Here is a 17,655-nt window from a genome sequence, read left to right on the forward strand (position 1 = left end):
AAACTCCTGCGTGCATTATTCATTTTCACATTGCATCCATATTAATACCGAATGAGGTCGCTGTGATGGATGTTGTTGCAATGAATTGTAAAGGAATGAATAACGATGAGCTGTTCTGGGGAAGCTCTGCCCAGCACTCAGGGACCCGTGCCCCAGGGGGAAAAGACAGGAACAGGCATCACTGGGCACACGGCATCGTCTCTGCCCCGCCCACGGACCCCCAGCTCCCGAAACCGTGTGCGGGGGCCCTGGGCGTGGGAGTCCACTCCCTGTCCCCTTCCAGCCTCTCCGCTCCTCTGCTCGTGTTGGCCGGGCTTTCCAAGGCTGTGGGGGGCAGGGCAGGTGTACGGTTCACCGTATTTAGATGGAAGCCATACTCCATTTCCTGACGCAGCTTTACTTTGGGAAAACAACTCATGTTACATAAGAGAGAGGCTGGATGTAGATCAATTTTGAATAGAAACAATGATTTTTAAATACAGGATGTCACCTTTCTACAAGAAAGGGGGGTGGAACTCTGCATTCTAAGATTACAGGGAGGGGCACACACAGGGTCACAGCTGGGAGTACAGGAAGTCCAGGGTGTATTCTTCTCTTGTTACTTATTAATCACTGTATTATTTTCCATACAAACACCTGTAAACCTACTTTTGCCCTTCCCTGCATTAACTTGTTTATATCCCTGTAATTTGGGATGATGAAGTGTTTTATTTTCTGAGATTAGAACATGTTAGTATTTATCAATGACTATAGAAATCCAGAGATGTATCAGAGACGAGGTTTACAAGTATCAATAGTACTTATGAGGGCAGTTCATGAACCATTTGGATTTTCTGAGACTTGGGTGGGGAATACATATCGGTCATGCCTTCCCACAGGAAGTGCGGGTCCTCACATGTCTCGCTTTCTTTATTTCCTTGAAAACTGCATTAGGAAAGTGTCAAAGTAACAGTAATAGAGTGATGACTACTGTTATTGATTATAATGTATCGACTGACTGTGAGGCATGTACAGGTGTTCTTTGATTCACACAACACACATGTGTGCTAAATTCATGTTCCATGTTCTCACGATGGAAGGTGGGGCTTTGAGAGTGTAGGTCACAGGACGAGGACCCGTGGTTCTGGGCCTTGAATCCAAATCTGTGTCCTTCCGACAGAAGTGGCCTTGGTGGAACACGAGCTGCCTTCTTGTCTTTTCTTATGAATTTCGAGATACTTGTCTGTGAACTTGGTGGAAGAAAGTTTCACTTGAAAGTCCTAAAACTGGACCCCTCGTGTGTCTAACTGAGACTGTAAAACCCTCTTCCCCTCTCTCCACCCCTCCCACCCCTGCCGCCTGACCTAGGGCCCCGAAGCCTGCGGGACTGTCTGCCCGGCCTCTAGGGAGGCCACCGCACGTTGCGGCAGGTGTGACTTCAACGCCACCAGCCACCGGTGCGCTGTGGTCCGAGCATCTCAGGATCCCACAGGGAAGGCATCAGGGGGAGGAATGTGCTCCTCTGGGGAAGAGACTGTTCATGCAGGACGCGCAAGTGCATTCTCCTTCACAGGTAACGGAACGTGAGCCACTGCCCGAGGCTTCGGGGCGGGGCGGGGGGGCGGGGGGAGCTGCGGAGACACAGATGGCTTTCACTGAGACACCACCTCCCTCCCGACCCTAAAGTCATTTAATCCCATCATCTTGTGGGCCAGGTGGTTACCAGGTAATTAAAGGCGTAGTCTGGACTTGTGCAAGGTTGGTAGCTTATATTTTTTCAAGTCAAACTTTAAACAAGGATGGATGCCATGTTAAGGTAAATCCGTAGAGAATAAAGAACAAAGAAAATAACAGTTCATCTTTATGTATCAGTGAGTAGATATTAAAGATTTTTAGTGATGGAATGACACTCTACGATAGGCGTTTTTGAAGGATTACTGCTGGCTAAAGGAATTACTGAAGACAAATGTGTAGGACAATTAGGCAATTAACAGTGAATATTGAAAGTCCACACCCTCCCAAAACCAAAACCTTCTGTTATTAATGACTAACCTCATATCGCATACAAAATGATTTTGGGATACGAAGTTTAAAAACAATGTGAAACTCGGGCAAATGGAAAATAAAAGTTCAGAGAAAGCGATCATCAAGGAAAGGTAAAATTTCAACAAATGATTCTTTTTGGGTGAAGCAAAAAAAAGTTGCTTTTATGCCCTGGAAGCATCTTTGAAAGACTGAATGTCATAGGAATGCAAAGCATCAAGAATAAGAGATGAGTAAAAGGGAGGAGAAATACAACAGAAGAAAGAGTAAGGAGCTGAGATCAGAAATGTGACACAGGCTTGAAGAGGGTGAGACAAGAGTTACTAGCAAGGGATAGCTGGATGTGCTGTAGCAAAGAGATTCAAAAGCACAGTGACCTTCTGGGGGCGGGTGGATGAGCTGGGCATCCCACCCCCTAGTTATTCAGGGATTGAGGTTCCTTCCTTTTCTTGGCTCATGGCAGCTCAGGTGCTGTCCTCCTCCACATGGGGCGGCCTGAGTTACCACATCCTAGCTTTAGCCCATCAGAATGGGACAAGCCAGAAATGGAAGGCAGTGATTTCTTCTCTAGAGGGATGCATAGTGGCCAGTATCACTTCTTGCCCCTCCCCTTGTTGAGAGCGGAGTCTTGTGACCACACCAAGCTGCAAAGAACACTGGGAAATGTAGTCTCTAGCCAGAATGCAAGGGAAATCTGAGGACCCATGGGTGGTCAACACCAGTAGCAAGGGGCAGATACCTTCTTACCAGAGAAAATGGAGACAGAAAATAATCCCTTATATTTGATAGCAATTCACATGTTATCAAGGTCTGCCATATAAGTAACTGCATTTTATTTTCATACCAATTCTATAAAGTAGGAAGGGCAGAGTTGATCCTTAGAAACGCATGGAAAAGAATGTGGCCAAACAACCCAAGTGGATGCACTGAAAATTAGTCCCGTGGAGACAGAGATGGAGCCAGTGGCCAGCGGCCAGCGGCCAGGGAGGGGATCTCTAGTCCTGCTCCTGCACCTGAGAACTGAGAAACCCCCGCACGTACACCCACACATACAGATTCAATCGGTGGAAAACAGAGCTAAAGAAACCTCCAAGTAATTTTTTGGGAAGTTGTAGCATTTGTATGTGGGAAGTTATTAAAGCTTAAAAACCGAACTAAGACATTCGAGGCACCGTCGAATCCTGTGGATGATCAGCTGATACAATTTTTGCCAGTCCACAAAGCTCAGCAGGTGGCTGATTTGTTGCTTTAATCAGAAGGGTTGTTTCGGTTTCTGACTGAGTCCTGGCGTGGCGGAAGAGGAGAGCAATCGATTGTGGAGTCGGCCATCACTTTTATTCGCTGACCGTGATAAGCCAGGTTTCAAGTCCTGCATCTCGTAACATGTGTATTATAAGTCATGTAATAATTCAGTAAGGCAGTGTTTACACTGTAAGAATTGGCCAAATTCATCCTAATGAAACTATAAAAGACCCTTGGCAAGCCTGCCTGCTCCGGCAGTGGAGGGAACAAGAACTTGTGAAGCATTCACCCCTGATGGACATCAGCCCAGGGCTTTGCGTTCTGAAGCATTTCTCTCATGCGTCCATGCTCTCTGGGCAGTGCCACACCACATGTCTGCATCTCTGAAACATGGAAAATATGTTTTATGATCGCAGGAGTCGAGACGTGAGAGTTTTACTTCCAGTGGTAGGGTTGGAGCATCAAGCACTTTTAGTCGTTTAAAGGTTTTGAGGTTTGTTTTCACTATGATGGTAAACTAAATCAAATTTTTTAAAGCTCTACTTCAATGTCCGTCTGTCTAGATGTGAACCTGGAGCCCTACACGACGTACGAGTACAGGGTCTCTGCTTGGAACGGCCACGGGCGAGGCTTCAGCCAAGCTGTCCGGACCAGCACGAAAGCAGATGTGCCTCAAGGAGTGCGTCCCCCTCGGTGGATCCAGATGAACCGCCTTGAGGATGGAATCGTCTTACACTGGAAGGAACCTGTACAACCAAACGGTACTAAGCTGCTCCTAAGATACCAATAGCGTAGTTGTGCAAATCCAGGAGCAAACCGAAAGAAGTGCAATCTACATGTAACTGGCATGCATTTAACCCCTAAATAGTGTTTCCTGATAAAGTGGACAGGAGGTATGTGCCGACTAATCATTCATTTTGTGAAACAGCTAGCCCTGATACATTTTGAGCCACTTTTTTCCCCTTGAATCCCAGCCTATATCTGAGCTGCTTTCAAACAACTAGACTATGTTATGGGAAGGCAAAATAGTTTCAGTATTGAATGTAAGTTTGTTTGCTAGTGAGGGGACATAAACTTATGTGACTCTGCTTAGGTGTGTTGAAAAGCCATCTCCTCCTTAAGAGTGGGGATTATTAAGAATGGCTTGAACCTAGAGCAATATGTGAGCAAATGAAAGTTGAATGATGTGGCAGCATCCCATTCCTTCAGAACTCAAAGAGACACGCACGTTGTTTGTGAAAAGTGGCAAGGATATGCCCCTTAAATGCAGGCACTGCTCTGCCTCTTGTAGGTCCGATCCTTCACTACACTCTTCTCCGAGACGGAATGGAGCTTTTTCGGGGAACATCACTGAGCTTCTCTGATACGAAGGGGATTCAGCCTTTTCGGGAATATTCCTACCAGCTGGAAGCTTGCACAGTCGCTGGCTGTGCCACCAGCAGCCAGGTATGAGGGTTGGCCTCCACCGGGGTTGGAATGACCCGCTGGGACGATAAATGTCTGGGTTGTGGGTGATTTTCCCAGCGGCAGAAGACAATGTTTTTCTCAATATTGTGTTACGTAGGGTGTCCATCTGGCATCTCGATTGAGTGCAAGTGCTTCTGCCTAAAACTAGAGATCACTGGAAGGAAGATTTATCCAAATATCAATGTTTCATTAATTAATAAATAAAAAACTTGAATCCATGTATCCTTTTTATCATACTTTTCCTCCACTAGCTAGCTTTAGATTTTCTTTTATAAATTCATAATAATTCCCAAACCAGTGCTCATTTTAAAAGGGTTTCGATTAAAATACCATTTGGACAAAAAAAAAATTGCCTGTTCTTGAAAAACAGAGAAAATGGGAGAAGGGCCAGGCATAGAAAATAAAATGTGTCCAGGGCTTCTTCCGCAGCCTTGGCAAGAAATTACAACGACCTGAACCCAGGAAATAGGGCTCAGAGTGGAGAACATCAGAAAGATGCAGCAGGGGTCAGGGGGCAAAATCAACGGGACTTAGTGGTCCACCGTGTGCAGAGGATAAAGGGAAGAGCCCTGGGTATGTTCACAGAATCTGGACAGAGCAGTGCTTGGCTCATGGTGCCATCGTGCCAGCAAATAACGCAGAGCGAAAGAAGCGCAATGCTGAGATTAAAATGTTAGAAAGTGTCTAAGTACCTATTTAAGAGATGGAGAAGATAGCAGAGTGGTGGAAGAAAACCATATTGGCACTTTAAGTGAAAACGTCTACTCAGAAGCAGGAAGGAGAAGTGACTGAGGTTTGCTAGAAAGACGTATGAGGGAGGCTCTTGCAAGAGCTTGCACGTGGCTCACGCAGAAGACCACAGGTGGTGAGCGCTGGGGAATGTTACCGCGTGGAGGAAGAAAACCTCTCAGAGGAGACTGGGAGAAACAATCAGACACTCTAGGAGGGACAGAAAGCAGGGGCCATTGTCACAGAAGCCAGCCTGGTCGGAGGACACCCAGGAGAACACAAGCCTGCACAGGACAGCACTGGCTCTTCCCATGAAGTTGAAACCTTAGATGAGCAGCATCTTCAGACACCGTGCAAGGGCCACCCAAGGGCAACCTTCGGTCCGACTGCATGCAGCCTGACAGTCACAGACCCCCAGAAGCATGTCACCACCGGGACAGGGGCAGCTGATGGTCCTGATCCAAAGCCGGGGTCTGAACAGTCCTAGACCGATGCCACCGACACAGCTCCTGCCTACCGGATGCCACGACTGTTGTTTCAAGGGTGATGTTTCCCTTGGTCACGTTTTAACAAAGCCGAACAAACACTTGGTTGATTTGTTCCTCTTTCTTCTTACTTGATTATTTTTTCTAGGACATTGGTGCACACACTATGGAGCCACCCTGGGGCTCACGGAAGGCACAGAAACAAGTCTGCCCATTTATACCATTCCAAGCATATGACATGCACGCGAGTTCAGATGTGGGCTTTGCTCCATATTTACTGGTGCTTACCATGCACCAAATCAGGCTGTTAAAATGCAAAGACACTCGTGGGCCATATGGGAGAGAGTTATCGAGAGTTCTCTAGGAAGACAGTCTGCCAGCCACATTTGACTTGTTTAGACTGAGGGCTGCACTCCGCCGTCAAAACTGTTGTTGAACCTGTTGTGATAAACGGCAGTCTGAGACTCCTGTAATGTATTCAAGGTCAGACTTTATTGTTTCAATAGCGAGATGCAAAGAACCGGGCTGCTCCTCTGATCCCCCCACCCCCCCACTCACGGTACACGAGGCCAGACATCAGCATTTTAAAACAAAAGTGACACGTTCACTGATCAGAATACCCAGTGTACTCTCACGATAAATTGCTGTTTAACTCCCACGTTTCAGGTAGTTGCAGCTACAGCCCACGGAGTGCCGCAGAGCGTCCTGCCCCCGAGGATCACAGCGCCCCGCGCAGACGCTCTGCGCCTGAGCTGGGGCGCGCCGGAGAAACCGAACGGCGTCATTACAGAGTACCGGCTCCGGCAGGTTGGGAAAGGTGTCATCTACTCTGGCACCGCTGACAGGAGGCAGCATACGGTCACAGGTAACACCCACCGGAAGAGTCTGTCATTGTGGTTAGGGGGGCCGAGCCTCCCCGGGGGTGAGCGATTGATGTACGAGGTCACTTCGGAAGGACGCGTTCCCTTGACATATGGTCAGAGCCCACTTACCCACGCGAACAGGAGAACCCACACTGGCAGCAATCAGCCACAACAGCAGATAACTCCCGAAATAATTTAGATTTGGCTTCGATGCGCATTCTCGTGTGTAGGGTTTTTGCATGGGTATTCACTTTTTTTTTCCCCAAACAAACGGCAAGATGCAGTTTCACTCCCCAAGGATACACTCGTAGGTAATGGGACGAGGGTCTCCAAGCGCGCATTGGAAGGCAGGGGACAATCAGCCAGGGGCTACCATTTCTCTGTCAAGCAGGTAATTAAAACACAGAATAGTTGACAGTTGACTGGTTGTGATGACTGGTTGTTACGATTAACATCAGTCAATAATGGTATTATTTTGTATTGTTTATTACAGCAGTTTATAATTATCTTTAATGGTATAATAATAGTACAAAATAACGTTAGATGATTACTGGCAGTGATTATAATAATAATTGGTATGCCTTAGCTTGAATGCCGCTTCTGAAGGAGAGAAGCGTTTTCTGATGTGCTCAGTCTAGGGGCGCCTTCCCAAACTCACCACCACGACACCTGTTTTCATCACCGACCTCCCACTGCCAGTTATTTTGGTTTCCTATTATGTGTCTTTTTATGTCTCCTCCCACTGGACTGTGAGCTTTAGGGGGGCAGACCTTCTCTGCCTGGTTCAGCACCGCACCTCCGGCCCTTAGGACAATCCTTGGCAGGTCTGTGGGTGCCAAGTAAATGTTTGTGGGAATAAATGAATTTAATATGTGCCAACTACTGTCCTAAGCAGTTAACATGTATTGTGTAGCATGATGCTCATCACAAACCTGTGAGTATAAAGAATTACCACCCCCATTTGAAAGAAAGGGGCTCTTTGAGAGATTAAGTAACTTAGTTCCTCACTTAGATCTATTGACTCATTCCAAATGGTTGCAGAGGTTTGGATTCTGAGACCACAGACCAGGGTTTACAAACTCTTCCTCTCTCCCTATGGTCCCCAGCCTCGGTCCACGGCCTCCCGAGTGAACGTTCTCCGTCCACTGGGCCCCGCCCCTTTGCAGGGACATCGGTCCTGGGGAGGATGAAACTCAGAGAGAAGTGCAGAGAGGCCTGGACCTGAGTGTCCGAGTCCGGTTTAGAGGAGGCACAGGTGGAAAAATAAACCCGTCGTGACCTGCTCTTAGTCCACAGTTCCCTGACGCATAAGCAAGCACTTGTGACAGGTTGTCCTCCGCCTTCCGAAAGTCCGCAAGCCTGCAGAAGGTGCTCAGTGCACACCTGGGCCCCAGTGCATTGCATTCCTTGTCTGAGGTCCTGAGCAAAATCCAGAATCGATGAGAATGGAGATGGGGAGAGCCCTCGTCAATTCAGAGCATCCAATGTATGAATCCCTTAAGGTCTTATATCAGTTAGCATTGAAACCTTCAAAAAATCATTGAAATAGCATTGTTTTACATAATAAAACCTTACATGCAGCTGGCGCTTTATCATCTTGAAGAACCATTTGTATTCTGACTCGTTTGATTCTCATCATATTATTCCTCTAAGATTAAGTGAGGGATAGTTTTAATATTCACTTTTGAAAGACCTACTCTGAGGGAGTCTTGGCATCCCGAGGGCCTTGTGGCCTCCCTCTGTAAAAAAAATCAGAATAAAGCCCTGGCTGGAGTAGCTCAGTGGATTGAGCGCAGGCTGCAAACCAAAGTGTCGCAGGTTCGATTCCCAGCCAGGGTACATTCCTGGGTTGCAGGCCACGGCCCCCAGCAACCGCACATTGATGTTTCTCTCTCTCTATCTCCCTCCCCTCTCTCTCTAAAAATAAATAAAGTCTTTAAAGAAAATCATAATACTGTTTCATCCCCTGGAAACTAAGATGTGTGGCCTGCTTGCCATATTCTGGAGCGTCTACTAAGTGCTCTAAAGTAATTACAGCTAATTGCTGCTCTCAAGCTCCCAGTCCCAGGGGACAGTGACTAGTTCAGGAATAACTGCAAATACTGTGTATCCGGTGCTACAACAGAACGTTAGAGAAGATGCAGGGGGAGGAGCTAAAAGAGTGGCTTGGAGTGGGCGATGGAGGTTAAGTACAGAATTTTGAAAGCCAAGTTGAGGCGCATGAAGACTTGGTACCAGTAAATGTTTCGCAAGAAACTGGGATACTAGGTGATGGAGTTTTCTTCTTCTTCTTACACTGTCTGTCCATTTAGCTGGCATTGACTTGGAACTGTAGCCAACTCCACTGGCTTGCACTTTTTAGAAATGAGCATTTGTATGCCAACAGACTGAATTCAACTGTAATGCTCAAATCAACAGGATTGATAGCCTCATTAATTATAAAAGAATTGCAAAGATTAAAAAAAAAACACACCATGCCACCAGTTCCTCCTTTTATTGACATTTTTAATGGATAGTTTCACATCAAAGAGGATTTTATACACATACTTTGGTGCCAGAATTCTTCTTTTCTTAGAATAAATACGTCCAAGTGTTTTCCACACAATTTGACTCTTTACAAAATTATAAAATAGAAAGAAGCCTTTTGAATCCGTTTGGTCCGTTTGTACTGTTTTAGATGGACTCAGAGGGCTCATCACCTGGGCAGTGTAGCCTAGAGAGAGAGTCCTTTGTTGAAAAAGGAAATGAACCTCATTCACAGAACCTGGCCAGGTTCAGAGCCTCCGGCACGTAGCTCCTGTAGGGTGGGAGGAACGGTGCTGGGGAGGGGGCCTTCGATCACGTGACACCTGACGTCTCTGTAAGAGTGAACGCGTTTTGTCTGCCAGGCCAACGTCAGTGCCATGGGCAGCTGCCCGACCACGCTCAGCACAGTAGTATTTTATGATGCAAATGACTCTTTTATTGAGTTCACAGGAGGAACTGAAATGATCAAACGTCTTTCACATTTGATCCCAAATGTTTGACGGAGGAGGCTCCTGAACCCCGTGCATGGGATGAGCGCTCCGGTTTTCGCATCAGCGCCCGGCCCTTGGCGGCCCCTGTGTGGCCGCGGGGCACGGGCGAAGCTGCAGCTGCCGTCGCCGCGGAGCCTGAGCGCCAGGTCCTGGGAAACCGCGGGGCGGCGGGCCCCTAGTCCCAGCCCCATTGTCTCCGTGCTTATTTTTAATTACCTCCCAGCTTCGGAAACATGATCCCCTAAATGCTTTGTGGGAATAAGTGGCGAATGCACTCATCACGTGAAATCCATAAATTGCTTATAATCCTCTCAAGATGTTAAAAAAAGCATTAAGTAATTGAAGACAGGAAGTCCTCAGTTAATTATTTAGAGGTGCTATCAATGCTTTAAGTAAACCGGAGCATGCTCCGCTATCTCACTGAGCGGGGTCCCCTGGGGGAGGAGGGGCAGCCGCCCTCATTTTCTCGTCGTCGCTAATGCAAAGAGCACATGGCAGCTTGTCAATAAGAGACCTTTTCCTATCCCCGATGACCACCCGCGGCCCCCAGCCTGCGCGCAACCGTCGGGATGGCCGCGGCGGCATCGTTTCACTTTGGGTTGCCCGCTGTAGACGGGAGGCCTCGGAGTGGCAGGGAAGAGGGATTAATGACATAATTAAGGCCACTGAGAACAATATGAATTAATCATGTCCTCTTTAGCAGCAGATAGGATGAGGGCTTAGGTGTCTCTTCACTCCAGGGAAAATATTTTCAAAAAAAAAAAAGATTCATTGAAAGTTGCTCCTCGTTGCATTCCACTGAAGAGGGAAGGCTCGCAGCGCGAAGTTACCAAGGAGAGAACAGCTCGCCCTCCGCCCGCGTCCTCCGGGAAGGCCACGCCGCGCCCCCGCCCTGAAGCCGAGTGGGTAGTGCCAGCTGTGGCAGAAGGCGCACAATACATACACGGAGACGGGTATCCTCCACGCCCCTTTCGGACCAAGAGAGAACACAGTGTGACCATCGACAGCGCAGAGTGTGGGCATTCTTCATAAACGATTTTCCATGGAGATAATTCTATGTCTTCGCCATCGTAGCCTGCCTTCTCCTGTCATAGCGTTTAGTGCACTTGGCTGCCGTGTCCTTTTCTCCTGTAACCTCTTCCTCAGTGGGCAGGGAAAGCTGTTTAAGGGGAGAGTCAGAAGCATCCTGTTTGCCCTTGTATCACTTACGCTGTGCTGGGCACTCATCACAGAACCGAACGCACATGCAGTGGTCAGAATATGTGTTGAGTAGTAAACTAGTATCTGAATTCCTGTTTTCCATTTTTTTAAAGATTGTATTTATTTATTTCTAGAGAGAGGGGACAGGGGGGGAGAAACACAGGGAGAGAAACATCAATGTGTGGTTGCCTCTCACACGGCCCCTACTGAGGACATGGCCTGAAACCCAGGCACGTGCCCTGACTGGGAATCAAACCGGTGACCCTTTGGTATGCAGGCCGGCACTCAGTCTACTGAGCCCTACCAACCAGGGCCCATTTTGATTAGATAGAAAAATGATGGGACTGTCAGACATATCTAAATCTCAGGCAGGGTAGGCTACGTAACATGCAGAGCCCAGGGCAAAATGAAATGTGGGGCCCCTTGTTCAGAAACCAGTAAGAACATCAAGACTGAAAGCAGAGGATCGAATCCAGCATGCGGTCATTGCAAGCGCGGGGCCCACACCCCTGAAGCCAGCCCTGGCCTCTGGCAGGGAGTGGACGGGGCGGCGGTTTCTGCGATCGTCCGCAGGAGGGTCTCCAGAGGGCCCTCTGTGGTTCCCAGTGCCCGGGCCTGTGTTGCCCCACGTACTGCCTTCCCGCGGACCGGCAGACATCGGACCTGGGAAGACAGGTAGGACAACTCATCTTCTTTTAACTGTTGCAACTCCGAGGAAAGCCTGACTACATGGAAGAAAGGAAAAAGAAAACCGGCTAGCAACAGCCACTCTTCCTCACTTTCTTTAAACATCCTTGTAGATACAGTGCTCTGCCCAAAAATGTACAGTCTTTGGGCACTACGCATCCTGCCTGGACACTAATATTTAAAGGGGGGAAATCTCCCCCTGACATATCAGAGGTCCCAGGGCACTTGGCCTGGGCAACCAGCACAGCTCTGTCCCAGCAGCACTGCCCAACGCCGGCTCTCCCTGTGATGCATGTCCTCGTTATCCAGCGCCTGAGCCAAATCAGACCTGCCACCTGAGGCCACATTTCGTGTCTGGAGAAGAAAACTCTGCCTGAAAATGTAAGGTGACCATGGCCTCAGCTTAATACAGCACCGGACTCCAAAGAACAAAGATGTGCATTAAAATCGTGCTAGAAAAATCAAATGCAAGGATCTTTCTTCGGACTACCTTAAAAGTAGCCTTAATGTTCATCTCTATTTGGAAAGAGAGTCCGCCAAAGACTTAACCCAAGGAGGAAAGGTTTCTGAGATGAATATGATCACTCAGATATTGGAAAGAAAGACCTTAGAGTTCTGCATATAATATAGAATTAAGATATACAGAATTATAAACTATCTTCTGTATTCTGTATGTAAAATAGTCTACGGTACAGAATTATACAAAGAAGCCTGTAGCAAGGAATCAGAACCGAAAGCCGTGGAGTATTCTTACAGGCATTGACAATGCAAGAGCCCTTGGTTTTGACACTTCCATCCAGTTCTTTATGAGACACCGCCTGAACCCGCATGTTGCAGAATTGATTCGAGAAGTGGACCGTGACCATGGCTGCCCACAAGGGGGCCGGAAACCGGCTCGCCTCCGTGACGTGGGAGCTACTGAGACTGTGATGGCGGGTGCTATCAGGAAGAAGGGGCTGTGTAGCATGGGAGCTGCTGAAATTCCTCTCAAATTTTGTCAAACAAATCACAATCAAAACACACTGCTGCAATGATTTCATGATGTCCTGGTGTATCCGTTTTGGGCATCCAGGTTTTCACATAGAATCAGGTTAATCTAAAGTAGACCTCTGATACAGTTCTGTGCATCACAGCCAAGGTTGCCTGTGGATGGTGGAAGCTCCTAGGACTCTCCACGAGCAAGTGATGCCCCGAGGGGGTCACTTAGTGGGATCACGGGTGGATCGGGGCAGGAGGAAGTGCTTCGCAGCAGCAGGACTGGATGTGAGTGAGTTAAGTGAGCTGAGCATCCCATCTGGGCGAGCTGGTGCTAAGACAGGTGACTTACCAATACTCGATGACCCCCTAACAAGAAGTTCTGGAGTTACCGGGGCCTCTCGGCATGCGAATTGATCACTAACCAAGTGGACTGAGGAACTTGTGCAACATGGTACTCTTTAGGGCTCTTTGGGAATTCTTCAGAATGTAACAGACGACACTGCAGAATAACTAGAGGAGTCCTTCAGAGTATCCCTTGCTATCCAAAATTAAAACAGACAAAGATGCCTTTTCCTGGCTATTGATCTGGAGATTAGAAATTAGAAACAAGCTGTTCTTCACAGAGTATATCACATGTAACTTCCACAGGCGTGGGTTTTATTTTCCAAATCATATTTTTATGACCCATAGGCAGGCTTATTTGTGGTCCCTTTTTAACACACATTTATTCTTGAAAGTAATGTTACTTGGAAGCGTAATTGTAATGAGTTTGGTTACAGTATGCCTCTATCCTTTAAGAAAAGAACATGATTCCCCATAGGGAAATTGGGGTAATTTGCAGACACGGTAATCTTGCCTATACTGAAATGTTAAATACTTGGCTCTTCTCCATGCATTTGCCTTTCTCTGCTCTACAGCTGCTGTTTCCTGCTCTTTTAATTCGATGCGGAGTGCTTCAGTGATGTTTTCTCTTCTCCTCCTCTTTGACTTCAGGATTAAGTTACAGTCGGAAGGGTTCCTTGGAGACATCTCTTTATTTCCCTCTCCTCATCCTGGTCAAGTCATGAGTACTTTTCAATTGGTGTGCCCTTTCCATTGCCTGTTGCTAATATTTCACATATATCTCATTTTAAGGACTACCGGTAGGGACTTACTTAAAATGACAGCAAAGCCCCGTTGAAATGTGTTGATTTTATTGAGTTTTACAGAGTCGTCTGTAGGAAAGGTCATCTGGTTCATGTAAATCATCTGCATCTGATGGCAGAGTATGCTTGCCCTACAGAGTGTTTGATACGAGCCGTTAGTAATCCAGTCCTGGAACAGTACAGAGCACACAAGACCTAAAAAATAGAAAGAAAAATAATGGATTCAGATACTGCCTTTTCTCGAACTGGTCTGTGGCCCATGGAAGCACGTCTACACTCCCATGCCCACGGTTTACAGATATGGAAACCGAGGCACCCAGTGGTCAGACAGCTTGCCCGAGGTCCTAGTTACTGGACCCACAGGTATTAGAACCCAGATAGCTAACTCTAGACTCTGTGCTCCCGACAGCTGTGCGGTCCTGACTCAGTACATGAGTTACAGTAATATTCGGAAGGGTAATATTTAAATCATGTACCCCCACTGGATTTTTTAAAAGATTTTATTTATTTTTAGAGAGGGAAGGGAGGGAGAAAGAGAGAGAGAAACATCAATGTGCGGTTGCTGGGGGCCATGGCCTGCAACCCAGGCATGTGCCCTGACTGGGAATCGAACCTGTGACACTGGATTTTTTTTAATATATATTACTGGAAGTTTCACTGGGCTTTGAGCTACCTGGGTTATCATTTTCCTTGTAAGGCTTGGAAGCCCGACCTTGCTGCTCCGGACCTTGTCTCTCCGCCCAGCTGCTCAGGTTTCTGTCCTGGCCTCCCTCTTTCTTGTCTCTGTGATCATGGGTGAGTCCAACTCTAGATCCTCAGCTCCCTACTCTCAAGCAGATGACAGCAGTGCCTCATTCACTTAGTGGGAATCTTGGCTGTGTTCCTGCCCGGGAAGCAGAGTGGAGGTCGGCAAGCAGGAAGTAGTCGATAAACTTCAGCCACAATGGTACTTATGTAATCTAATAACCAGCTTCCTTGAAAATCGCTGCTTTTCTCCTAAAACGTACTCAGTTACTGTGTCAAGTCCAGGGAAAAGAGCAGTAAACAAAGAAGAACAACCAAATCCCTTGGCTTGCTTCTTATTATTCGAGTCTCACTGCCACACAACATTATCTCCGTTTCGGATGCACAGCGTAGCGATGTGGTGTTTGCGCACCGTGCCGAGTGAACCCAGCAATAAGCCGCGTTCCCATCTGCCACCATACCCAGTAAAAATGCTTTTCTCATAAGACTTTTTAAAATTGACTCCCTTAGCAGCTTTCCGACTTGCACTACTGTGTCCCAGGTGGCACACACAAAGCCTGTGGGCTGAACCCGGCCCTCCGCCTTGTTTTATCCGGCCCGGCGCCTTGTTTCTACCCAGTGGCAGCGCGGAGCTCTCGCTTCACTGTTAAGGAGTAGTTACATGTACACAGTCCTAACGTCACATTCGGCCTCTGAAGGCAACCTTGAGGCTGGTGTGGCTGCCGGTGACAAGGAGTTTGACACCCCTGGTCTGTAGTCACCATGATGTCCATGATATGCCCGTTACTCATTATCGTACGACTAGAAGTTTGTCCCTCTTGATCCCCTTCACCCCTCCCTCCTGCCCGCAACCCCTTCCCCACCTCTGGCAACCAGCAGTCTCTTTTCTCCATCTGTGAGTTTTCCTTTGTCTTGTTTTTAGTTTGCATGTGTAAAATTATATGGCATTTTGCTTTCCCTTTGCAAAGTCCCGTATACAAAGGGGACTTATTCCCCTTTGTATAAATCCCACAAGAGTCATGCATGTTGTCACAAATGAGAAGATTGCATTCCTTTTTTATGGCTGAGTAATATTCCATTGTGTATATGGACCACACCTTCTTTATCCATTTACTCATTGATGGACATTTAGGTTGTTTCCATATCTTGGCTATTGCAAATAATGCTGCAATGAACATAGGGGTGCATATATCTTTTCAAATTAGTGTTTTCATCTTCTTAGGATAAATACCTAGAAGCGGAAGTTCTGGATCCTCTGGTGGTCCCATTTTTAATGCTTTGAGGAAACTCCATACTATTTCCATAGTGACTATACTAGTTCATATCCACCCCCCCCCCAATAGTACACTACGGTTCCCTTTCATCCATATTTGTTATTTCTTACCAACAATTATTTTTTCTTGTCTTTTTAATAATAGCCGTTCTGATGGGTCGGAGGTGATATGGCATTGTCCTTTCAATCCACATTTCCCTGATGATTCATGATGGCAAATAGTTTTTCACGTGTCTGTCGGCCTTCCGTATGTCTTCTTGGGGAAAACGTCTATTCAGATCCTCTGCCCATTTTTTCATAGAACTATTTGTTGTTGTTTTTTTTCCTTGTTGAATTGTATCAGTTCTTTATTCATATACTTTGGATATTCACACCTTACCAGATATGCAGTTTTCAAATCTCTTCTCCTGTTAACTGGACAGTCTTCTCATTTTGTTGATGGCCCATTGACGGGGCAGTAGCTCTTTACTTTGATGTCGTCACACAGTTTATTGTTGCTTTTGTGGCTCCTGCCATTGGAGGAAGATCCAGGAAATTATTGAGAAGATGGATGTCAGGGAGCTCACTGCCTATGTTTTCTTCTAGAAATTTTTTGGTTTTGGGTCTTATAGCCAAGTCCCTAATCCATTTTGAGTTAATTCTGTGTACGATATAAGATAGTGGTCCAGTTTTATTCTTTTGCGTGTGGCTGTACGGTTTTTCCCAACACTATGTACTGACATTCAGGAAAACAATCTAGAGATATTTATTGTTTCCAAATTATGTAACTTCTGTGATTATTGCAATAGTCTGCAGTCAAGACAAATCTGTTACTCAGTGAGTAGATGCTGTGGGTAGGGGTGTGGATGCAATTATGAGCACCAATGAGGTTGGTCAAATCCTGCTTGTGACGGATGCCATGGGTAGATGGCGTGGCCTCATAGCCCTAATGTTGTTATAAAACACTTTTGTATGTTTGGACTTCATTAAACAACATCTCACAAATAATAAGCACTTGAAATAGGCACTATTGGAAAAATATGATTTAAAAAACCCCTGAGGATACCACCTTACTCTCAGACTGCTTCCTTTCTCAGTGAGAAGTAAGGTGTTTGGATGAAATGGTGCTACAAGGTCAAGGCCCCCTTTCTCAGTAGGGGCAGTAAACGGGGGATGTCGTCAGATTGAGCTTGCCGCTGCTGCCTCTCCCCTTCCTTCTTGGTGGTTTCCTGCCGTTTTCTCTTGAGCTCTGTATTTTATCATCTTTAGCATTTTCCCAGAAGCTCTTATCACACACACACGGCTAGCATATGACTTAGATCTCCCATCATATTCCTCATCTGTAAATCAGGTTTAAGTATCAAAATGGTGTGAATCCTTCACAGCAGCCAAATGGCAGATTACAATCGAATATGTATCTGCATCATTTCATTACACTGATAAGGAAGCCCGGAAGGCATTGACGCTGGACCCTGGAGCTGTCCCAGCCACATGCAGGACCTGGTTGCTCTAGCGGAGAACCCGGGCCACCGCTCCAGTTCCCAATGAACCAGTTCACTCATTTTGTCATTCATTTAGCAAGCACTTACTTTGTGCCTGCCACTCTTCAAAGGACACAGTGGTGGGTAAACCAAAGTCCTGGTTCTTTTAGAGCTTACATTGTAGAGGGGGTGACATATAATAAAATATCAGCTAATGTTGAAGGCTAGGAAGAAAGAAATTTGAGGGGATAAAAGTGCTGGGTGTGGTGGGTAGGTTAGAGAGGTCAAAATCTTTGAAGATGTGGCACTCGAGCACAAATCTGCATAAAGTGACAGAGTGATG

At 46.7% G+C, this 17,655-nt stretch overlaps 1 protein-coding gene across 1 annotated transcript in view; it reads left to right on the forward strand.

Moving 5' to 3' along the window:
* The window catches only part of USH2A (usherin), a 511,215-nt gene that overhangs the window by 392,679 nt on the left and 100,881 nt on the right, over positions 1-17,655 (forward strand). Inside the window, exons 52-55 of the mRNA XM_028531335.2 lie at positions 1,348-1,552; positions 3,828-4,025; positions 4,556-4,710; positions 6,612-6,810. Of these exons, the coding sequence (XP_028387136.2) occupies positions 1,348-1,552; positions 3,828-4,025; positions 4,556-4,710; positions 6,612-6,810 (757 nt within the window). The remainder of the gene's footprint in view (positions 1-1,347; positions 1,553-3,827; positions 4,026-4,555; positions 4,711-6,611; positions 6,811-17,655) is intronic.

The sequence above is a fragment of the Phyllostomus discolor genome, chromosome 15 (genome assembly GCF_004126475.2).
Source record: "Phyllostomus discolor isolate MPI-MPIP mPhyDis1 chromosome 15, mPhyDis1.pri.v3, whole genome shotgun sequence".
NCBI classification, from domain to species: domain Eukaryota; kingdom Metazoa; phylum Chordata; class Mammalia; order Chiroptera; family Phyllostomidae; genus Phyllostomus; species Phyllostomus discolor.